Source organism: Strix uralensis, chromosome 3 (assembly GCF_047716275.1).
Source record: "Strix uralensis isolate ZFMK-TIS-50842 chromosome 3, bStrUra1, whole genome shotgun sequence".
In the NCBI taxonomy this organism is placed as follows: domain Eukaryota; kingdom Metazoa; phylum Chordata; class Aves; order Strigiformes; family Strigidae; genus Strix; species Strix uralensis.
Genome location: NC_133974.1, coordinates 1,230,481 through 1,254,785, shown reverse-complemented (window position 1 = coordinate 1,254,785; position 24,305 = coordinate 1,230,481). Strand labels below are relative to the sequence as shown.

At 51.6% G+C, this 24,305-nt stretch overlaps 1 protein-coding gene across 1 annotated transcript in view; it reads left to right on the top strand.

The window, feature by feature from the left end:
- Nucleotides 1–24,305, top strand: part of OTOF (otoferlin) — a 111,258-nt gene that overhangs the window by 35,253 nt on the left and 51,700 nt on the right. Inside the window, exons 4-5 of the mRNA XM_074861233.1 lie at nt 7,561–7,660; nt 12,641–12,852. Of these exons, the coding sequence (XP_074717334.1) occupies nt 7,561–7,660; nt 12,641–12,852 (312 nt within the window). The remainder of the gene's footprint in view (nt 1–7,560; nt 7,661–12,640; nt 12,853–24,305) is intronic.

Here is a 24,305-nt window from a genome sequence, read left to right as displayed (position 1 = left end):
GTTACTTCCCAGGAACAGACAGACTGATGGACAGACGGACGGGCGGGCAGGTGGGCGGATGGATGGATGGATGGATGGATGGATGGATGGATGGATGGATGGATGGAGATGCTACCCCTCCCAACAGAGGCTGCAGGAGCTCAGGGAGCAAACAGCATCCCAGGGGCACTGGCAGAGAAGAGTGGAGAGGACTTCATGGGCTGGAGGATGCTCTTAGCAAAGCCAGACCAAGGTGCACGTCTCAGCCTCAGAACCCTTGCTCAGAGGGAACAGGCACTTCAGTGCTGGTAATGCTTGGTGGGGTTCACTGTCTCTCCTGAAGCGCACCAGGCTTCATTGAAAGGTGGCATGTGCCACCCAGGCAAAGAACAAAATGTGTCATGGGGTGTGCAGCAGCCCCAGACTGCCTGATCCAAGGCTTTCAGCAAGCTCTAAGTACCGAACCAGCCAGGCTGGGTTTGAAACAAGAGCTGTTCCTACAGTCTGATAAAATTACGAGTGACCCAGAAAAACTCCCTCTCTTTCCATCAGCAGAAATGCCAGGGAAGGGAGCAGGGCACTTGATGAATTATGAAACACTTGGAAATGAAAGGCTGTGTAGACAAGTGCTGAATATTTCATTCCCTCTTGGTCAGCTCTTGCCTGCCAGGGGAAGTAGGCTGGGAGGGTTCCGAGGAAGGAGCCCGTTATCCCAAGCCTAATGCGGATGCATCTTCCCAATAATTCTCAGTCTTGCAGATGAGCTGGCCCGAGGTCTGTGAGTGGAGCTGGGGAGTGCAGGAGCACATAGTCAGGCTGAAAGGGTTGCAAAGATGAGCTAAGGGGATGGCGAAAGGGCCTGCATCTCACCATCCTCTCAGGAGATGGAAACATCTGCTCTTTGCCTCTTGCCACTGTCCAGATGTGGCTGGGGAAAAGCTGCCATGGGGCTAGGAGTGGCTTGGACATACTCACTTTTATCCGCTCCCGTGGTGGCATCAGCCTGTGATTCCCAGCACTCCCAGGCAGCGCCTGCTTTCGACTGTAGCTCGGCTGGGGAGACCATCGGTGTGATGGAGATGGAGATGGTGTTGCTGCAGCCTCCGGGCTTCTCTGAGGTGACCTTGTCCGAGGCAGAGGCAGCACCGCAGCAGGTCACAGAAGCAGGAGGGGTCTGGAAAGTTGGTTTGGGGAGGTCCGGAGGGGTCCCTGGCTCTCTGCTCTGGCTGGGGCAGGTCCTCTCCTGATGGGTCCCTCTGCCTGGGACATCCCCACTGTCCTGTTCTCATGTGGAGATGCTGCCTGACCCTGGGGTCTCCCCCACCAGCCCCAGCTCCCCCCACCCCCACAACCACGCTCTGAGCAAGCATGGGCGGGCTGTGCAGGAAATGCCTCATGGAAATGTTTGCACCCTGTTGACTCGTGGGGTTTTTTTTTCCCACTTTTTTTGCTATTTGCTTTGACAGGGCCAGATCCCAATGCTCTTGGGGAGAAGCACCATACGGGCACGTGGTTGATACCACACCATGAAGCCTTGAGCACACAAACTGCCACAGCTCTCATACCCCTCCTGGCAAAGCCACAACAGCCACACTGGAGAAACCCTCCAGTTACTCCCGGTTCTAAAGCAGTGCTGGTATTAAGATGTGACATGTGAGATGAGCTGAACTGTGGCCTCTCAGAGCTGCCAGCTGTGGAGGGCTTCGTTAACTTTGTTACCCATAAAGCACCAGGGAAATGCATGTGCCTCTTTCAGCCCAGCCTCCCCTGTGCCCTGTCCCACCACCACCAGCAAGGGGGTTTAGAGGAACCAGAAGATCCCCTCGTTCCCCCAGCATATCCCCTAGGATACAGTTAGGTTTTCCCATGGAATGGAGTTCCCTGGAGGCACCATTTCATTGCAAAGTCTTATCATGACTCATTTAAGACTTCAGTTGCTTTCCCAGGGGGGTCAACACCAGCAGCCGTCAGCTAAAACTGCCACCACCACCATAAGTGAACCCTCAACTGAGTAGTGCTGCGAGCGTGCAACCTGCAGGGAGAGGTGAAGGGAGCAGGGCTTGGTTGGTCTGGTGGAGAGGAGACAAGGGGACCACCTAACAGCAGCCTGCAGCTACTTGAGGGGGGGTTACAGAGATAACAGTAGAGTCCAGAAGAGGCCACGAAGATGCTCGGGGGGCTGGAGCACCCCCCTGTGAGGACAGGCTGAGAGAGTTGGGGGGGTTCAGCTGGAGAAGAGAAGGCTCCGGGGAGACCTTAGAGTGGCCTCCCAGGACTGAAAGGGGCTACAGGAAAGGGGGGAGGGACAGGACAAGGGGAACGGTTTTAAACTGAAAGAGGGGAGATTTAGGTTAGATGTAAGGAAGAAATTCTTCCCTGTGAGGGGGGTGAGGCCCTGGCACAGGTTGCCCAGAGAAGCTGTGGCTGCCCCCTCCCTGGAAGGGTTCAAGGCCAGGTTGGACGGGGCTTTGGGCAACCTGGGCTAGTGGAAGGTGGCCCTGCCCATGGCAGGGGATTGGAACTGAATGGCATTTGAGATTCCTTTCAACCCAAACCAGTCTCTGGTTCTGTGACACGTGAAATAGCAAGAGCAACAGGCACAGACTGTGGCTTGGGAGGTTCAGGTTGGATATCAGGAAAATATTCTTCCCCAGGAGGGTGGTGCAGCCTCAGCAGGTCAGCAGAGAGGTGGGGAATCTCCATCCATTGGAGGTTTTTGAGGCTTGGATAGATGAAGCCGTGACCACACTCATCTAGAGTTGGTGATGGCCTTGCTCAGTGCAGGAGGTCCCTTCCACACAGCAGGTCTGTGGTTCAGACATACCGGCCCTTGACCAAAAAGCTCGGAGCCCTGCTGCGAGATCCCGCGGGAAGAGTTTCAGCCCCACACTGGTTTGTTGCTGAAGCAGCAGCTGGGAGCTCTGGGCTGTAGTGGATTCCATATGGGAAACCAGGAGATGGTCAGGGAGGGAGAACTGGGTACAGGCAAATTCCTACCCCCTGCAACTGCAAAATAAGGCAGAGCAGCTTGAAACCACTTCAGAGCAGTTTCTGCAGCTTAAATAGAAATCAGAAATGCCCAAGGCTGCGGGACTGCAGTCTCACTGGTGTTCATCAGCAGCCTGAGGATAAGAAGTGGAAGGTGGATTGCAGTCTTGTGGCAGTCAGCTTTTCTAGAGCATTAAATCGATGAGGAAAATTCAGTTCTCTGTCCAAACCTGGTGGACACACTTGTGGTGTCAGACACGTGCTTGGTTTATGGTAACTGAGCTCTGAAGAGTCTCCACGTACTCGGAGCCCAGTGCAAAGATAAGCAAAAGCTTGGCTCTTCCTCGGTGCTGCAGCAGTCACACCATGTCCCTCAGCAAAGGGGCACACTTTGTCCTGAAACCATGGCTCTGCCCTCAGGGTAACGCAGTAAACTAGAGGAGCTAGAAGGGAGCCTGAGCCCTGGGAAAGTTCAGGCTGGTTCCAGGTCATTCTGCATTTCCCATCACAGTACTAAGCACTTTCCCCATGGCTGAGGGTGTTCCTGCTTACAGACACATCTGCCATCGCTGTGTCCGTGCAAGAAGCTTCCCACTCCTCCATCGTGCCACGCTGGGGCAATATGCATCTGTGAGCCAGAGGTTTCTGGGTCCACCTTGATCTAAGAGCAGCAGAGAAGCCACCACCACAACTTGATTTCTTCAGAACCTGATATTGCAGAGGTGCCATTATACATTGACTCCTCCAATTTTTCAGTGATTGAATCACAGAATCACAGAATCATCTAGGTTGGAAAAGACCTTGAAGATCACCTAGTCTGACCATTAGCCTAGAAAGCAGGTTTGAAATGTTGCCAAGGGAAATGCATTGTAAAATGGCTGCATTTTTATGATGTGCCACCAGCAAACAGGTTAAATAATACCGACGCCTATAAATACATGTAAGAGCAAGAACTGAGGCACGCGTTACCGGCTGAGCCTAGCAACCTTCCCAGGCAAATCTAACTCGTAAGCAACTGCACTTAAATAACTTGATCTTAGAGCTCAAGCCACAAGAGCATCGCTCCAGACTGACCTGCTGAAACCAAACCCAGCCCTAGGCAGAGGCTGAGGCAGAGTCTGTGCTAAAATCCCGAGAAATAAAGCACAGACTTCTCTCGAGGAAGCCTTTCTAAGACAAGAGAGCTGTGGCTCTTTCAAACAGCAAATAACATTATTTCACAAACCCTGAAATCCAGGCTGATGTGGCAGCCTTTTCCCCCAGTAAGCCCATCTCAGAGAAGCAGGTCTCCATGGGAGGTGATGGTGTGTGAAGCAACACCAAAAAAAAAAAAAAAGGAGTTCATGTTCAATGTCCTGCGTGGCACCTTGGAGACAGAGTTAAGGAGCAAAATGCTGCACACCCACCGTGGAGCTGAGGAGGGGAGGTAGAAGTTCTGCAGGGAAGGGCCCCATCCTGCAGGTCTCTCCTTTGCTCCTGCAGCATCAAGCACCCCCAGCAAGCTACAGCAGGACCCATCAGAGGTTTGTTGGGAAGTGGGACCTTCCTACTGCTGCTGCAAGGCAGACAGAGCTAGATCAGTGGATGAGCAACAGTAAGGTCATTTTTCTGGGCTGCCCAGGGCAGGGGGGGAGTCCCCATCCCTGGAGGGGTTGAAGAGTCGGGTTGACCCAGCGCTGAGGGATCTGGTGGAGTTGGGAACGGTCAGGGTGAGGTTCATGGTTGCACTGGAGGAGCTTCAAGGGCTTTTCCAAACCAGATGATTCTGGGATTCTGTGATTCTGTTTTCCTCAGGTAGTTTATTAATTTCCTCAGGGAGTTTATTATTATAAACGAGTGGTGTATGGTGGGATAACTACACAGCACAGTTTGATTTCTTTTCCCAGAGAAACACCCACAGCAGTGCTGTCTGATCCCCACACACGCAGGCGTGTGCCCAAGGGGACACAGGGACCTGTGCAAAGAAAGGCCATTTGGGTGGGGAAAGGAAAAAAGAGGGTTGACAGAAGCAGGACCCAGGCAAATCAAGCCTCAAAGCCATTGAAGACCCCAGGGAGCTGAGCAGGGATGAGCAGACCCTGCTCTTCCCTCCAGCATTTTAGAGGGTGCTTCAAAGCTTAAGGAGATGGCTTCAGAGCTGGGAAGGACAAACCCCATCCTCAGCTCTGCCACAGACTGACCTAGGGCAAATCTGCTAAGCCTGCTTTTACCTTGGGTCTCCAGGCTGCCGATGCAGGAACAGCATCGGGATCTTGGGTTACACAGGGGCAGAGAGGCAGGAGAGGAACCCTCAACATCCTGCTGCACAGCACGGGGAGTTGTCATCTCTGAAATCACATCTCGATAAATCAGCATTGCAGTAAGCGATGCCTTAAGGTTGGCAAGGAAGTAGTGTAAGCAGCAGCAGCAACTTTCTCGCCGGCCGTCGCCAGCAGAGCACTGCAGGCATATTCCTGCTGTGCCGTGTAATATCATCATTGTCTTCTGGGATCACTGGAGATGACACGCAAGGCATATGGGGTAAGGCAGCTCCGCATTCACTGTTTCAGGGCTTTTTCCATGTCAGGAGTCACTTCTTGATTCATAACTGGCTCTTCTCAGGCCAGGAAGGTCCCTCTGGTGCCACAACAGAACATGAAGCCACAGCTCCTTGACAAGCCATGAGCTGGCAAATAAGTAATGACTTCTATTAGAGAGCGCCAGGCTTCTCTGCTCTCCGTGGAATCTATCTGGACCTGTAATTTAACAAATGTGGCTGCTTTTAGTGTACACACTGTGAGAGCAGCCAGCCTGGGCAAGAGCTTCTAAGAGGAATTAGATGCCTTCAGCCTGCTTGGGGAGGAGTGGCTGGAGACCCGTGAGTCAGAGACGGACCTGGGGGGGTTGATTGCCAGCCGGCTGAACATGAGCCAGCAGTGTGCCCAGATGGCCAAGAAGGCCAATGGCATCCTGGCTTGTATCAGCAATAGCGTGGCCAGCAGGGACAGGTCCATTCGTCTGTATTTCTGCTGACTGTGGGAACAGAGAAATCTGTGTTATGCACCTGAATCCCCGAATCCTCAGCTTTTCCTTCACCTCATTACTCTTGGTCTGAAGGAATAAGACTGGACTCAGCACTGGTGAGGCCGCACCTCGATGAGTGGGTTCAGTTTTGGGCCCCTCACTCCAAAAAGGCCACTGAATGACTCGAGCGTGTCCAGAGAAGGGCAACGGAGCTGGTGCAGGGTCTGGAGCACAGGTCTGATGGGGAGCGGCTGAGGGAACTGGGGGGGTTTAGTCTGGAGAAGAGGAGGCTGAGGGGAGACCTCATGGCCCTCTACAACTCCCTGAAAGGAGGGTGCAGAGAGGGGGGATGAGTCTCTTGAGCCAAGGAACCAGCGCCAGGCCAAGAGGGAATGGCCTCAAGCTGCGCCAGGGCAGGGTCAGACTGGCTCTTAGGAAGTATTTCTTTGCAGAAGGGGTTGTTGGGCGTTGGAATGGGCTGCCCAGGGCAGGGGGGGAGTCCCCATCCCTGGAGGGGTTGAAGAGTCGGGTTGACCCAGCGCTGAGGGATCTGGTGGAGTTGGGAACAGTCAGTGTGAGGTTCATGGTTGGACTGGAGGAGCTTCAAGGGCTTTTCCAACCTTGATCATTCTGTGATTCTGTGAAACTCACAAAGACTTTGGACTTAGGTAATAGATTTAGAAATAGTATATAAACTGCACGAGTCCTTTGGATATTTGCCATTTGCTGCGGTGTTGGCCCAATTCTGAGTTGTTAATAAAGCACACCCAGAGATACCTACGTCTGGTCATTCTGTTTCTTCCTTGAGAAACTTGGCAGGCTGGGATAAGGACACAAGCCTTCAGGCACCGATTATGATTAGACCTCCCTTGGCAGAAGGGAGTCAGTCTTCTCCTCTGAGCAGCTTTCAGACTCACATGCAGCACCTTCAGACTAAGTCCACCCAAAAAAAACTAACCAACATGAGCCCTGTTCTCCAACCCTGGGCCAATTCAGGTGGGCTAGGCTGTTCCACTTATCCCCCACACAACCAGGCATATCCAAACTGCTCCAGAGATGCTCTGCCCCAGGAAAACCCCTCCAGGGGGAGAGTGGGGGGGTGGCTTGGGGTCAGGCATGTTGATCTGCAACCTCCCCATGTCACCTTCTGTGCTGACAATGTCCTGGTGCAGATGGGTGAGGGACAACGCCCTGGTTCTTGCCTTGTTCAATTGACTAGCGCAGACATAACTGCAGACATTCGGGACGGAAAAGGCCAGTTTGGGTTCCCTTAGTTGCATCCCAGTAATACAAGACTGATGGTTCCCAAAGTCTCCTTCTCTTCTTATCCCAACAGTCCTACCTTGAAATGGCTTCTCTCCTGGCTTCCCCTTTGCCCACCATCTCCACTGAGCTGGGGTTACTGGCTGCAGCTGCCAGAGTCCTTGGCCATGCTCTGATCCTGCATCTACCTCCTCTTAAGGCAAATGGGAAGCCAAACCAGCCACACACGCTTGGGCGACTTGGCCAGCAAAGCCCTTTGTCATTAAAAACAGATGCTGGTGGGTGCTCACCACAGCTCACCTGACTTTTCTCTTCTTTGCTCCATAGGCTCATTGGCACTTTCCAGATGGTCCTGCAAAAGGTGGTGGAGGAAGGGCAGGTAGAGGTGACGGACACGCTCATAGATGACAATAATTCAGCCATTCAGGTAGGTCCCGAGGAATAAGCGGCTGCTACTGCCCTTCAGTTGTTGGTCCATTCGTCTGTATTTCTGCTGACTGTGGGAACAGAGAAATCTGTGTTATGCACCTGAATCCCCGAATCCTCAGCTTTTCCTTCACCTCATTACTCTTGGTCTGAAGGAATAAGGCAGCCAGGACTGTCCCAAGGGTGCACAGCAAAGGCTGGCTATTCCACATGCCATCAGAAGTTCAGGATGGGGGCAAAGCAGGAAGGGATCAAGCTGAGATGCCCTCAGTCTGCACACAGGCAGAGTGCAACTGCTCATGCACGGCTCAGAAGCAGCCTGTGAGTGTCCTGCTGCTGGAGACGGGTGGCAGCTCAGAGCACAGCGTGGTCCTCATCCCCACAGAGGTGCTGAGCAGCTGTTTGACCACAGTCCCACGCTGAGCTCTGTTCCCAGAGCTTGCCGACACCTCAGCAATCCCACACTGGTTCTGCCCAGGCCATTACTACGTCAGCTTTAATCCATACTGGTAGTACTGGTTGTTAGAAATGCCCAACGTTTACAATATTTCTCTCTGACCTCAATGCTGCTTTTATCCGACCCTTGTAGCACATGAGAAATACCTCGTGCAGCAGCTCGCCCGAGATCCCATTCTTTATCCCTCTCTGGGGAAAATCAGGGTAAGAAATACCACCCGGTCTGGGTCTGAACCCCTCATCCAGAGCCCCCAATGCCAAGGAAAAAGCTCCCTGTGCGGTGTAACTCAGCGCATTTCCAACTGCTTAACGCGTCTCGTGGGAGCTGTTTCCCATGGAGACTGAGTTTTATAACGCACTTGGAAATACAGCTACTTCTGATCTTCTTGGGTATCAAAACCCTGGTGTTTTAATTAAAAAATAAAACCTCAGCCTCCCCCCTTTTCTGATTCCTTTATAAGCTGCTTCCTACACTCAGCATAAAGAAAAAGTGCAATCAGGTATAACCCTCTGTGCTAACAACAAGCAATTAGCAACGACAAGATGAGTGGTTTCATTAGGAGGAGACAGGATGTGACTTCTGTCAGGGTAGAGGGAATGAAACCGATAAAAGTACAAGGGATACAGTCCCACGGAGGGAGGAAAAAATGGAGGGGGTGCAGATCAAGAGTGCAAAAATAATTTAAGGGTTGGAGAAAACAGTTTCTGCTGTTCTCTTGGTTTATCAGACTGAAAAGTTGCCTGATTAAAGTCCATGGGACCCACCAAAGGAAGAAAATCCCCTATTTTTAAGACCCTTCAGTGTCACAAGGGGAGCAAATTCAATACATGCAACTTCTTGATGTTGAAAATGATTAAATTTTTAGAATTTTAAGCTAGGACTGAGGAGGTACCTGCATTGCTTGGTGCCCTGCAGCTTGGAGTAGCTGTACAGTAGGTCAGAGCAAATGTTCTGCTGCCCTTCGCCTCGGTATAAGCCGTGTGCTTCTAACTGGAGGCACCTGGAGGAGACACAACCTTCCCCAGCCGCTGCCTGATGTGCCGGATAACGGCGCTCATCACCTCTTGCCTACGTCTCCTTTGCGACATGGCAGCTCTGCTGCAGTTGTTTTAGTCAGTGTCCAGCTCTGGAAAACATAAAATACTGACTGTTGTCTATCGCTACAAAATCAGGGTGGCCCAGGCAAGGCAGACCTCATCACTCTACAGCTCCCTGAAAGGACGTTGTAGAGAGGTTGGTGCTGGTCTCTTCTCCCAGGGAATTAGTGACAGAACAAGAGGGAACGGCTTTAAACTGCAACAGGGGAGGTTCAGACTGGACATGAGGAGAAAATCTTTCCCAGCAAGAGTGTTCAGAGAGTGGAATAGGCTGCCCAGGGAGGGGGTGGAGTCCCCATCCCTGGGTGTGTTTAAGGGTCGTTTGGATGAGCTGTTGGGGGATGTGGTGTAGGGGAGAACTTTGTAGAGTCGGGCTGAGGGTTGGACTCGATGATCCCAAGGGGCTTTTCCAACCTGAGTGTATGATTCTATTCTATGATTTTACAGGAATACAGATAAGACAATAAATCCCCCCATGTTCTGCATGCTGCAAGCCACAACGATGCACGTGCACAAATCCTGCATTTCTAGTGCTTGCTGTGAGCAGAAATACTCCATCCCTTGATTTCCCCTGCATCTCTGGGGCATCATCTTAACCTCAGGTCACCCTTGTTCAAACCACAGCTGGGAGGAGAGGGTGTGTGTTTGCATTTTGGGCTTTCAGCAGGATTTCAGATCCCTTCTCCCACGCAACTTTAGGGGCACAGAGACAACTCAGCTTCATAAATTCCCTTTCCAAACCACACGCTCCCAGCCTTTGCTCCAACAAGAGGCTAAATTTGGACTGAGGGAGCCTCGAGATGAGATAATCCAGAGGGCAACGCCTGGGACATTTTGCATGGAGAGATGTTAGTGGAAGTATAAACCTGGAATAGCTCCTGATGGTTGGCAGTCAGCCCTCCTCGAGAGGTGACACACTTTTTTCCAAACTCAAAAGATGCTGATGTTTTCAATGGGCGTAGGAGTGGGCCACAGCCAGTGAGGGCTCTTGCATGAGGACTGAAAAATGATGAGGCATATGGAGGAGGCAGAGGCATGCAGGTATGGAAAGCCCCTGCCCGTGAGCTGAGACAGGATAAGCTCTGCACTCCTCATCCTTTGAAATGCACAGAAAAAGGTTTTGCTTGGGAGCAGCATTGAGCAACCTGGAAGACAAATCATGTGCAAGGGTTGCAAAAATCAGCTCCAGCATTAGGAGCAATCTCCATCTCTCGCCTTTCTGCAAACCTCGCCTCAGCTCCTTAAAACCTGTAATTTTAAAGGCACGTTTCCTCTGAGAGGTACCTGAGGAGGTTCTGGCATTGCAGCAGCGCAGATGCTCGAGGTGCTGTAATGCAGCACAGCTCCATTTTTTGCAAGACGCTGGGCTGGCACCAGGGATCCCTCCTGTGCACACCAAGGTCCAGGCAGAACTCTGTAATCAAACGCAAAGGAAGGGTTGAAAATTGTTTTTCTTTCTCTGTGCTGACTGCAAAACATCACTGGCAGCTTCCAGCCAGCCCAAGTAACATTATTGACTTGCCTTAGCAAAGAGATTAAAAGAGACAGGAATTGTAAAGCCGGAAGGGATATTACAATTGTGTCGTCTGGCCTCCTACAAGATGCTCTGGGATGTCTCAGAACTTGTTATTATCTCGAGTGGTAAAAAATAACCCGAAATAAAAATTATCTTCAAATGTCCAGTGGCAGAGCAATCTACCAGCCCTTCAGTGAATCATTCCGCTCATTAATTTTCTTTTCTGTTAAATTGAGAGGGTTTTTTTTCCCCCTGTGAATTTCTCTTGGTTTCAGCTTACACCTACTAATTTCCCTTCAAACAAGTGATGATTTTATTCACCCCAAACCAAAATCTTTCGGTTTATTACACCCCTAATGTTTCATTTCTTTTAAAGGATTTTTAAACTTTAATTATAGTTTTAAAATGCGATTTCAAAACCAAATATTTCACAACAGCATTGAGGTGGTTTGAAAATGTGAAAAATTGATGTTTCAACATGGATCTTTGTCTCTCCTCTGCATTTGCATTTTCAAACAATCTGAAGCAGCTTGGGGAGGTCAGCACAGTGTGGCAAATCATTTTGATTGACTTAAATTTGTATTCTGCCATCTGAAGAATAAAATCAGTCAAACCCTTCCACAGAGCTCTGTTTCCAGCTGGGTTTGAGTCACCCTTTAGCTGTCATTTGCTAAATGCACAGAATCCTTCCAGGCCATAGCTTATATTTTCCAGCCTTTCATCATCCCATTGACAAGCTGCCGTTGGAGGATGCTGCACATCCTCTTAAACATATAGATGAAAAAAGGAAGATTTTGTAATAAATTTTCTGCTCCGGTTTGTTAGCCTTTTTGTTTTGTCCTTGTGTCTAAAATTGATTGCCTTTGCATTCAATATAACTTACAATTTCTCTGTGAAAGTGGAGTGGAGGTGGAGAATGGTTTTTGCTTTTGCTTTGATCTTCGTAGCAGCTGTTTGCCTTTCAAAATAGTTATGTTTTCAGAAGAGAGATTTTTCTGGCTGTTTTGTCAAAAGCAGTGGTTTTAGGAGGACTTTGGACATCAGGACAAAGTTAATGCCAGCAGCTCTTTGCAGCAAGATGAACTCTCACATATTTGGTTGGGTTTCAAATCCAGAGAAAGATTTTAGGGGGAAAAATGTTCGAGACCCCCAACCCTGAATTTGCTGCAGCAGCGAGGTGCAATCTTGGGTAGGTAAGTGGGGAGTGACCACATAGAAGAGGGAGAGGACCTTCCTCTTACTTGGTTCATCCAGAAGAAGCTTTAGATCAAGCTTGGACAGACCCAGTGCCAGGTCCCTTCCCGTCCCAAGCCCCAGCCAGGCTGGTCATGGCCAGGCTGGGAGACCCCATCCCCAACCCAGGATCTATCCAAACCTCCCCAGGGATGCTCATCCCTTGCCAAACCCTGCCCTGCATGGGGATGGGGTGGGGCCCGTCAGGAGCAAGGCACTGTGCATCTGTGGCAGCCCAGCACTTAACACCAGAGCACAAATTCTTAGCAAAATGATGCACCACGGAGAAAAAAAGCACCAACACAACGTGGCTTCATCTGCTCGTGGTGCTTTCAGCTGCTCGAAGGGTTTGTCTGCTGTTCAGGGCTTTTTATGTCTCTCATACCTGCTGTAGCTGGTCTGGGATGTACCAGCAACTCCAAGTGACCCAGGTCCCTGAGCAGGAGGGACCAGAGGCTGCAGCACTGTGTCTGAGCTGGGTCAGACCACCTCCTGAAGCCAAAGTCCTGCTCCCCAGCTGTCTCATGCAACTAGGAAAGAAGAGACTTTGGGGTCAGTAAGGCTCAGAGATTAAGCCAGCTGATGCAACAGCTCTTCCTGCCTTTCGGTTTTTGCAGGACCTTCCTTCCTCCCTCTGCTGCCCTTGGGGGCTGATTGTGTCTTCCTTGTGTGTTGCAGACCAGCATCTCCATAGAGATCAGGTACCAGGCTCTGGACGGGACAGCGGGCACGTGGAATGACAAGGAGTTCCTGGAGACCCCCAGCGTCCACTCAGAGGGAGATGGCAGGTACCCCTTAGAGACAGACAGCCTCCTCTCCGGCCACCGGCAGGGCTTGGACATCTCTCCAGGCAAATCCAACCAGCAGTCCGCAGAGAGGAGCTTCAGAAGGTAATGTGATGCTCAGCACTTGGAGATGTGTGATGGCAGCAGGGATGGGGAGGGCTTGGTTTGTCATGGAAGGGCAGCCTTGCCCCAGCGCTCCTCTAAGGTGCATCACATCTCCTGGCGGCCAGAAGACCCATCATCACAGCTCAAGGTGAGGATGGGCTGTAAGTGTCCACCCACCAGTGTCAGCAGGTCCCTGGTGCTCCACCACACCTTCCCAGCACAGAGCTGAGTCTTCCAGCAGATGCTGAGGTTTGTAGAACACAGCAAATGCTGCAGACAAAATGTAATTAAGTACAGATTCAGCAAGGATTAAGGGTCTGACTGGTGGTGAGGTCTCATACTGGATGGGAATAGAACTATGTGGGGAGTGTAGAGCCATGTGTGGGGTCTTACATCTCGATGATGCTCATGGTTCCCCCAAAACTGAGCTGCAGGTGTGCTGAGGGGTGAGTTCAGGTGGAGGAGGGCATGTTGGCCACAAAATCATACCAGTGTGGATGCTTCTGGAGTGGAAGGTGGTAGTGACAGTGCCTCTGACCCGTGTCCATGTGCTGGGGGGCATCATGAGTGTGCACACCCCATGGCAAGGCAGTTGGCACATCAGAGGCCAGAGAAGAAAGCAGGGAGGCTGTGGCACCTCCTGTGCAGCAGTAACCCTCAGACAAGCACTTAGCTTCTCAAGGACGTTGTCAAAGCTTCTTCCACAGTGGTCTGTTGGGACCTCAGTACCTCACCTCATTAAATGAAATCCCACACCAAAGGCAGTGCCTGGACAGGTGAACCCTGTTTGGAGTATCCGAGGGACCCGTCACCCTATGGTGGCAGGTGGGGACACCTCCAGTTCTTCTAAGGGATGCTGTTACCAGCTTTCTATTCATTTAAGGGTCCTCAGCACCCTCCTTGAGTCTTTCTAAGCTCATGGGACCTGAGACTGGATGAAAACAAGCCCAGGGACTGTATCATCCCATTTCTTGACACAAAGCTGCTGTAACTGGTTGCAAACCCAGCCTGGTGACTGGGACAGGTGGAGAGGGCTCAGGACTGGGAATGCTGCAGCTGGCTGTCCATTGGGATGAAGTAAGTGCAAGCTGGGACCAGTTCTGCCATGAGCTGTTGCTTATGGGTGCTCAGGGCTCGGTCCTGGCTGGGAGGAACAGCCCCTTCCCCATCTCATATGCAGCCACCAGGCCAAGGCATGGACGGGCACTGAGGCCCCCGTGATGCTGGGCCAGATTCAGCCCACACCATCACGGGCGCTTTGAACCCTGTGCTCAAATCCTCATGTAGCTCGTCAGACAACAGAGTTTTGTGTATAAATATTTCGGGTTCACAGGCTGCCAAGCCAGATTTTCAGGCAGCTTTACATAGTTTATGTAGTTGTGTTGCCCACGGTAGTGATTTTGTCTGTTGGTCTCCACTGCAGTAGCTCTTGAACCCATTGGCCTCTTTCAGTTGGGAGAGTGGAGACCTCCAAGTCCTGAACTTGCTAGAAGTCTCATGGAAAGACTTCAACTGGTAGAGGAGAGAGACGTTAGGAGCGGGACAGGCAGAGTGCAGGCAGGCCTGGCAGAGCTGTGTCCTCAGGTCACCCACCGCTCTCCCGGGATGAGCACAGCCCTTGTCCAAGGGTTGCAAAGTGCTGGTGGATCAAAGGACAGCCCTTGTGTTTCCAAATCCACACAGGAGCCCAGCCTGGAGGTGTGAATCCAAACATACCCCGGGAATCGTCTGCTTTTATAACAGCATTTACATCTCAGGCGCTGCTGCAGCCGTACATCCCCCCCGCCGCGTTTATGCAATTGTGTGCTTCAGTAGTGGTTGCTTTCTGTCTGGGTTTAGCACTTTATTGTAGCCATATAAGGGCAAAATTTCTTTTTCCCCACTGTGTGAGATTGAGGGAAGATATCTCCAGTCGCTCGGCATCACTTCTAGGCAGTTAATTAACCGTGTGAATTGGGCTGAAACCTGTGAATTTTCAAGCAAATTGAAAGTGCAGATTCGTTTCCCAGCTCAGTGGACCGTGATGTTGCTGAACAGGGAAGACTCTGAAGGATTTAAGAGGGATGGGAGGGCAGCGTACCTGGCAAAGCCCGGCTTGCAGAGTGGGTTTCAGTCTGTCTGTCAGCCCTGTGTGTTGGGAAATCAGCGGCCTGCCTGCACCACAGGGGCTTTGGAGACGCAGGCAGCGTGATGTGAACGTGACTTTACTCTCACCAGAGAGGAGGTTAATGCTGTGTGGCTGATGTGTCACCTGCAGCAGGCGGTTGGATGAACTGAGGCTCTGGACTAGGTCTCGAGGGCCTGTAAGTTAAGCCTAAAATGACCAGCTCAGCTGGAGGGTGAGGACAGCCAATTTAGCCTGACAGATCCCACCTGGGGGCAGCTTTTAAGAGGAGGTGCATGGTTTGCTGAGCACCCCTGCCTGGGTGCACAGGGCTGTGGTCTGGCTGAAGGCTGCTGAGCTGTGCTGGCTGCGCTGAGCAGAAGGACTTTTTGGGGTTGGTTTGTATGTGGTTGGTGAAAAATCCTTCCTGTTGGAGAGCGGAAATAAATGCAACAGTTTCTAGACAGGCAGCACGATGTATGCAGGCTAAATACTGTTGTGGATCTGCAAATGGTGCTGTGGATCTGCAAATGGTGTTGTGGCATCTGCAAGTGGTGCTGTGGATCTGAAAATGGTGTGGTAGATCTACAAATGGTGCTGTGGATCTGAAAATGGTGCTGTGGCAATGAACTTTGTCCTGCATTTCCCCCACAGGTCTCTTAGCAGCTGGGACAGTGGTTCCTGGTGGTCCCAGTTTTGTGAAAATCCCTTGATATTTGGCTTCAGTCTCTCCTTCAGGTCCATAATGGTTTAGAAAAAAAAAATCCCTTTCTGCCCAGGGCTTACACTGAGCAAGGCCGAGGGCTGTGGGTGGCCCATCAGCCCCGGTGTTGCCAAGACAATCGTAGCCCCTTCTTGTTGCTTGACAGCCCTGGCTCCCAGGAGCAGGCTGTGCAGTCTGCTAACACACAACTCTTAAAGGAGGAGAGGGAGGAGCATCCCTGAGCAGACACACCAAAAAAAACAAGGCTAGTCCCACTGTCCCAGGCAAGTTCGCACGTGGACAACAGCACTAAAACTGGTTTCAGCTGCTGGTTTTGTCCCAGGGAGCTTCCCCACGTCCTCTGGTTTGGAGCCTTGTCCCACAGCAGGTTGTTTGAGTGCAGGGGGCTGTCAAGGCTTGGCCATGTCTTGCTGCCCTGCACTCCCCTCTGCCAGCGCCACGGGCCGTGGTCATTAATGTCACCACCACTGGAGGGAAAGGGCTGATGTTTGCCGTGTCACCACCCTCGCAGGATGGAAGAGGACGAGATGTATTACCACAGCGAAGATGAACTTCTGGGAGAGGCTGACACCCTTAGCCAGGGGTCCCTCAACACGAGGTAGGGAGCCAGTCAGCACCCACTCCTGCTGGTGGCAGTGGGGTTTGCAGTGCTGTGTTGCTCCTGCCTTGTCCCTATGGATGTCCCACAAGCATTGTCCCTGGATTCCCAGTTCTTGGCTGCAGGAGAGCTTCTGGGGAGAAGCGATGAAGCAGCTGGAAAAGCATCCTTGGAAAGGATGCTCAGGAGAGGTGCTGGAATCCAGGGTGGAGAAGGGGCCTTGAGGTGAGGCTGCAACGGGGGCACTACCATCACCTTGGAGCCCCCCTTCCTTCTCCAGGTCCCACCACACATCTGTCCCCAGAACCAGAGATCAGCCATGTCCAGTGCATGGGAACAAGCTCCTTGTGATGTGCATGAAGATCTGATTTCTGTTTGCTGTGGCTTTTCTTGCAGTGCTGTAAGTTGTCCCCCACCGTGTGCCAGGAAGAGTTTGGGGGGGAGCTGCAAAAAAGAGAAGTTCAGTTAAAACTCAGGGACCAACCCAGTGCCTCGGAGAGCAGCTCAGCCAAAGGAAGGAGCATTTTGGGGGGGATTCCTCAACTCTTGTAGGGCCAGTGATGGCAGAAAGCCCATGAGGGAGGTTGTTCTACACATGGCTCTTCTGGGGAGCTCAGTTCTCATAGCAGCTCCCCTTGCAGCCTGTCACCGAGTGCCTCAAGCTTCTCTAGCATGAAGATATTGACTCTCTGTCATGGGAATTTATGGCCACATCTGTAGTGGTAAACACCTCTGCCAAGTCTCATTAATTAGACAGTGCCAGGTCAAGCACCCACAGTGCCCCTAACCTTAATTAATTATTAGGACAGTCTCTGAGAAGGTTTTTGGCTACCTAGCACTGACCCAAATGATCCTCAGACAGGGTCGGGGGTACAACGGCCATAGGCCGGTCCCAAAGGGCAGATTAGGGTTTGCCCACCCAAACCCTTTCTTTGGAAGGGAAGCATTAGTGTGGATGCAATTCGTGCCAGGTGGTTTGGCTGCAAAGGCAGGGAGCATGCCCTGGAACTTTTAATTTCGTAGCACAGAGGTACGTGGCTGTAGCACACGCACAGTGAGCAGGACACTTCAGAAATGGGTTTGTTCCTGCACGTGCCCCAGGCTGTAGATGCATCTGGGATGTCTGGAGATGGAGAAAGAGCTGAAGTGTTCTGACAAGGGTGTGGGGTGCCTGAGTCCCCCCAAAAGCTCAAATACCACTTGGGCCAAGCCCAGATGTGGGAGCCATCACTCCATGTGTTGGATGGGGCATGGCTGTGCAGTGCCCGTGGGTACCACTGCTGGGGCTGGGGACTGAGATGGACAGCCACACCAACCTCTGGACCTGGCTAAACTGGGGAAGCCAAGTGCAAAGCCAAGTCCATCTCCCACCTTGCCTTCGAGGGTTGGGTCAGGTTTGGGATAAGCTGCTCATCGTTTTGGCACAGGACAGACAAAAACCAGATTTCTGCAAGGCAGCAGTGAGATATATTGGAGGGATAAGGGAAGAGAATCCCCAGGTCTGACTGTGAGGGAGTTCAGCTCCCGTCCCTGGAGATGCTGGATGCACATCTGAGGAGTGGCTTGGGCCGAGCTGATCCCCCTTGGGGAAAAAGCTGGACTTGAAATCTTAGCAGCCCCTTTATCTGTAATTCTGTGTGTCTTCACAGTCTGTTTCCACGTCTGTGTCCTCCTGGGGGGCTTTGAATCCGAATGAAGGCAGTGGAAAGATCTCCCTGGATTTCCACGGGCTTTCTGTCAGTGTTGTCTCCATCACAAAGCTGTTTACCTCCTCCCCTGGCTCATTAGGGACATTATTTTGTTATTCAGCTGATCCCTTTCCTGAGGGGATGCAGAAGGGGGGAAACAAACAGACCTTGAAATGTGAAAAGCAGCAGCAACAACAAGGAATATATAAATAGCGCTGGGCTTGCCAAGCACTTCTCAGCCCTTCACTTGCAGCCTAATCGAGGTGCCAGTGATGCTGGCGAGACACGTGCTGGGCACCTGTGCTGGCAGTGGGGATTATATCATAGCATCATCAAATACCAGGTTGGAAGGAACCTCAAGGATCATCTGATCCAACCTTTCTTGGGAAATCAGAGTTATTTGGAGCTGGGCTCAGTCCCCGTGCTGTCAGGAGAAGACACATGTCTTGGAGGGAAATGAACTGGGGTTGTTTAGTCTGGAGAAGAGGAGGCTGAGGGGAGACCTCATGGCCCTCTCCAACTCCCTGAAAGGAGGGTGCAGAGAGGGGGGATGAGTCTCTTTAACCAAGAGGTGGGGAGGTCCTGATGTCCAAGAGTTGCCCAGGCTGCCCAAGGAGGCACCCAGTGCTCTAGGGATGGCTGGTGGGGATGTTTGGGATGTTACAGTGCTGAGCTGTTCTGTAGCAGTGAGCAAGGGGTGCCAGATTTGCTCTCTCTTTGCCAGTCTGTGTTTTGTCATAGAATCATCGAATCACAGAGCGGTTTGGGTGGGAAAGGGACCTTAAAGCCCACCCAGTGCCACCCCCCCTGCCCCGGGCAGGGACACCTTCCACTAGCCCAGGTTGCCCAAAGCCCCGTCCAACCTGGCCTTGAACCCTTCCAGGGAGGGGGCAGCCACAGCTTCTCTGGGCAACCTGTGCCAGGGCCTCACCCCCTCACAGGGAAGAATTTCTTCTTTATACGTAGTCTGAATCTACTCTCTTATAGTTGAAAACCATCACCCCTTTTCCTATCACTACAGGCCCTGCAAAAAATCTGTCCCCATCTTTCTTATAAGCCCCCTTTAAGCATGGAAAGGCCACAAAAAGGTCTCCCCAGAGCCTTCTCTTCTCCAGGCTGAGCAACCCCAACTCTCTCAGCCTGTCCTCATAGCAGAGGTGCTCCATCCTCTTGTCTCCATTATCTCCCTTAGCAAAGCAAGACCCGGGCCAGCCTGCCCTCAGCAGTAGGAACAAACCCCTAAGGGATGGGCCATAAAGTCCCAGCAGGATTCCTGGCAAAGCTCTTTTTGCTATTTTTTCCTCCATGACAAGGAGAAGTACCCAAGAGCCTGGAGCACCTCCCCATCTCCCCGTTAATGATTCAGGCAGAGACAAATAGCACACTGAGAAAGAAGGCTGCAGTCAGCAGACCTGCAGGAAGCAGTTTGTTGGAGGCTGTTGCCTTGCTGGAAATATTCTTAAAACACAGCCCTCAGCTCTGCTTCCTTATGGCTTGATCCTTGCCTGCTGATGGATCCCTCGGAAGTCTGGGCTTATCCTCTGTTTGCACGGACGGTGCTTTCATGCCGTGGCAGCATCATTATTGGCATTTAACCTTGCCAAGACCATGAACCAGTTGCTATCAGCATAGTCCAACTCCACCTCTGGGTATTTTTCCACCCCCTGGAACAGCTTTTAATTTTTGTCATCCGAATATGCAATGTCTTTTCTAAGCAACCTTCCCAGGCTCCCTCAGGGTTAAATGGAGAGCAGTGGGGCATCTTCACAGGCTGTTTGCCCCCCCCCCAGACCCAGGCTTGAGGCAGGTGGAGGATCCCCCAGCATCTGCCTCTGCAACATGGAGGATCCTAGAACGGAGGTTTACTCTCCACCTGAAGTTTAAATGGCTCAAGGTTAGTGAGACAATTCCCATCTCAGAAGTGCCTACAGACAGTCCAAGTTAATTAATGGCAAATTAAGGCATTGCAAGAACCGCTCTTATTATTCCACTTACTGAAACTGTAAGCCTGTGTATTTATTAAAGACAGGCCATTATTCCCTTATTTCTATTATACCTGAATGTTAAATCTGTTATCAAAATTAGCCAGACTCTTAACTAGCTGAGTCCCACAGGGTGCTAATCGTGATCTCTTTGCAACACTTCTTCATAGGAGTTCCAGAGAGAGCTGCTGTGCTCCCAACACTCCTGACACCAAAGGAGTGGTGGTGGGGGTACAGATGGGTCCCTGGGGACCACTGTGTCTGGGGCATCCTCCCCAGGCACAGCATGGTCAGCTCCAGTTTTTTCTAATAGCTCTACTTCTTCTGACAGCTCTAGTTATTTTGGCAGCCAGGAGCAAGGACTTCTGGTGCTCTGTATTTACCCTCCAGTGGACAAGATGGGATGATGGGTTCATCTAGATCTCATGGCTCTCTGCAGCTTCCTGAGGAGGGGACGTGGAGAGGGAGGTGCTGAGCTCTTCTCCTTGGGATCCAGTGACAGGACGCATGGGAATGGTTCAAAGCTGAACCAGGGGAGGTTCAGACTGGGCATGAGGAAGCGTTTCTTTACCAAGAGGGTGGTCAAACCCTGGAACAGGTTTCCTGGAGAGGTGGTTGATGCCCCAAGCCTGTCAGTGCTTAAGAGCCATTTGGATAATGCCCTTAATAACATGGTTTAACTTTTGGTCAGCCCTGAAGTGGTCAGGCAGTTGGACTGGATGGTCCTTACAGGTCCCTTCCGACTGAAATTATTCCTATCCAGCCTAAGCAGCTTTTCTCTTTGAGCAAATTCACCCCAAGCAGAAGGGAGGAGGGGAGGCAGGAGGTCAGGATGGAGGGGACCAGTTCAAATAGCCACAGAAAACCAATCTGGGTCATGCATGGACCCTGCAGGAGCAGCCAGGAGTGTCATGGGTGGCAGAGGGAGGCTCAGCCCAGAGCCAGGTGGTTGTGGGTTTTCAGACCTGCATGGAGTGGTTTGCTGTGCTGGTGTGTCCTGAAGTTTTTCCTGTACTGAAGCAAATCAACCTGTTTGTGAAAACGCTGATACACAGGAAGATCCCTCTATCTTCATATCACACTGTTTTTTTCCTTCTCTCTCTGTAAATGCCCCAGCCTTGGAGATGATGCAGAAGAAGATCAGCACACTAGGTAAATACCCACATCAGCCCTGAAATCCTGCTCCTGCAGTGCTAAGACACATCCAAAGTCTTGCTCTCCAGAAACCACCTCCTTAAATCCAGGCTTAAATGTCAAAACTTGGAGGGCCAGATCTGTTAAGTCCAGACTTAGGTGTTTGCCTGGGGCTCACAGGCTAGGAGCCCGCTCACCCTACGCAGCATCTGTTTGATGCAGCAAGCCAGGACACAGGAGTAGCATCTTCCCTTTTGGCAGGTTGTTAGCACAGTCCCTGGCATGGCCTTGGCGCAGCGTATGTCTGGGATGGTTTATCATAGCACAGGGACTGTGATAGGATAGACCAGGGACCACCACCCCCAGCAGGCAGCCTGGATGCAGTTTGGGGAGGAAAGGGACCTTCCCTGTGGGACACAAGTTGTGTCATGGCCAGAGAATGAGCCCTGATCCATTTATTTACCGAAATAGATGTACCCTTAGATTCCCTCTGTGGCCACTAAGGGGAGATGGGCACTTCCAGAGGTGGTTCAGGGAGAGCAGGGACTGCCAAAATTTGGATGGGGTAGGGCTGTGCACGTCACGGCTCCTGGCGACCTTGAAACTGAGATCCCAAGAATCATCACCTGATAGCTGTTGACCTTGAAATATTCATGGGAGGGACAGAGCTCTGCAGCCGAAAGCAATCTGGTCATGGTGAATTATTGATGGTGTCTTTTCTTGTGCGTACCCGGCGGATCCAAGACATGTCTGACTGGGTTCAACCCTCCGCCTGCCGCTAATTATCCCTGTGGGTCATTTGCTCCAAAGCTGGGGTCATTGCCAAGCACGGGAGTTGAACTTGGTGATGAAGATACCCATGACAAGAGTCTGGGAGGGGCAAGACTCCCTGCTTCTGTTGGGCCTGGCCACCTGGCGTGGCAGCTATTGCTGCTCACGGTGGCTTTCCAGAGCTGCTGTGGCTATAGAGAGGTAGAAATTAGATAGTGCTGTGAGGTGCATCCCAGCACCATCCTGCATGGCCCTCGGAAGCTCAGCAAGGTTCTTACTATGATCCCAATCTTCCTCGGTTGCCTCTATAGTCAAAGGAAAGAGGAATCTCCCAAGGGATGTTTATGCACTTAGGATCTGACTCAGCCTTTGGATGTGCATGTCTCCACCCTTGACTGTCATGGAAGACCATTGTGGACAGTTCCTAACCTTCTTCTTCTTCTTCTGGAAGAGAAGGGTCTGGGGGTTCTCATTGACAAGCAGCTGAACAGGAGCCAGCAGTGTGCCCAGGTGGCCAAGAAAGCCAACGGCATCCTGGCTTGTGTTAGAAATAGTGTGACCAGCAGAAGCAGGGAGGTGATAGTCCCCCTGTGCTCTGCACTGGTGAGGCCACACCTGGAGGGTTGTGTCCAGTTTTGGGCACCTCAATCCGAGAGAGATCTCGAGGGGCTGGAGCGAGTGCAGAGGAGGGCAACGAAGCTGGGGAAGGGCCTGGAGAATAAATCCTGTGAGGAGCGATGGAAGGAGCTGGGACTGTTCAGTGTGAGGAGGAGAAGGCTGAGGGGAGACCTCATCACTCTCTACAGCTCCCTGAAAGGACATTGTAGAGAGGTTGGTGCTGGTCTCTTCTCCCAGGGAATTAGTGACAGAACAAGAGGGAACGGCTTTAAACTGCAACAGGGGAGGTTCAGACTGGACATGAGGAGAAAATGTTTCCCAGCAAGAGTGGTCAGAGAGTGGAATAGGCTGCCCAGGGAGGGGGTGGAGTCCCCATCCCTGGGTGTGTTTAAGGGCCGTTTGGATGAGCTGTTGGGGGATGTGGTGTAGGGGAGAACTTTGTAGAGTCGGGCTGAGGATTGGACTCGATGATCCCAAGGGGCTTTTCCAACCTGAATGATTCTGTGATTCTGTAACCTCCATGTCCAAGGAGGGTCCGAAATTGCTAACTGAAGTGTGGCATTTGGGCAGACATCTTAGGGATGTCACACACCAGACTGGCACCTCCATCAGCATAACGAGGAAATTTTGGGGTCCTTTTTGTCCTGAGCAAAAAAAAGTGACATGATCTCCCAAAGACTATCAGTCCATGTCGAGTTTCTGCTGTCCTTTGTGCAACCCCTCCAATGTACTGTTGAATTTCTCAAAAAAATACATCCTGAGGGCCCTGGAAAGCAGGAAAAGTCTTGGGAAAGGCATTCAGGCAATGGGCTGGTGCTGCTGTGAGTCCCAGGGCAGAGCCTCCAGCAGCTTGAGATATTTCCTAGGAAATACCACCTTTAATCTAGATTGGCCCTCAAACTGTTCCAGTGTAGGAGATCTTCCAGCTCTAGCAGGAGCAATGGATGATGCTGGCAGTACCAGCATGGTGACGGCTCCTGTGCCCTGTGCCAGAAGGTGCAGATCCCATCACCAGCTGGGTTTTTCCTGGAGACGGTGTGAGCGGAGCACCCTTGTCTGGGTGCACACAGATGAAGTTATCACCCATCGGCTCTCTTGGAGCACCCTGTGGCAGGGAACTGTGGCTTGGACATACCACTACCCCTCCTTGGAAGGGATGTCCCTGCACTCACCAGGTCAATGTTTCCCTTGCTGCTGGTGGGCTGCTTCAAAAAGCCTGACACTGCTTTATTTTTTTTTTTTTTTTCCTCTCTTTGGTGCTTCACTCAGGATTAAGTTTAACGATGGATACAAGTCAGTAGCAAGGTACTAAAATGTCATGACTGGTGGGGTCTTGGCTTTTGGGGAGGGGGGGGAGTTGCTCTCATCCCAGCCCATTCCAGTCACCCCACATTCCACGAATATGTGTCTGCCCAGGCATAAATACACCCAGGATTTGGGATACAGGCCAATCTGATTTAAGCTCCAAATCTTCCTTAATTCAAACGAATACCCAAATTTAAGCCAAGAGAGCAGGAGAGGTAGTCCAGACCTGGGTGAAACCAGTGCTTCATGCATCAGCATCGCAGAACTCTGCAAGTGCAGGAGAGCAGACGTGAGCGTTCTGAAGCTGGAGCTGAAGCCTGCAGGGGAGGAAGAGCTGTACAGCAGCACGCGAGCCCAGTGCTCCAGGAGCTTTCTGTGGGATCCAGCCACACCTGCAAACCTCCTTCATGTCACATTGCAAAGGAGAGGCAGGTCCTGTGGTCTCTCTAGAGCTGTATCCCACATAATATGATGATGATCACCCTCATCTGTAGGGCTAGTGGACTCCCAAAGGCACCAATCAGTAAGA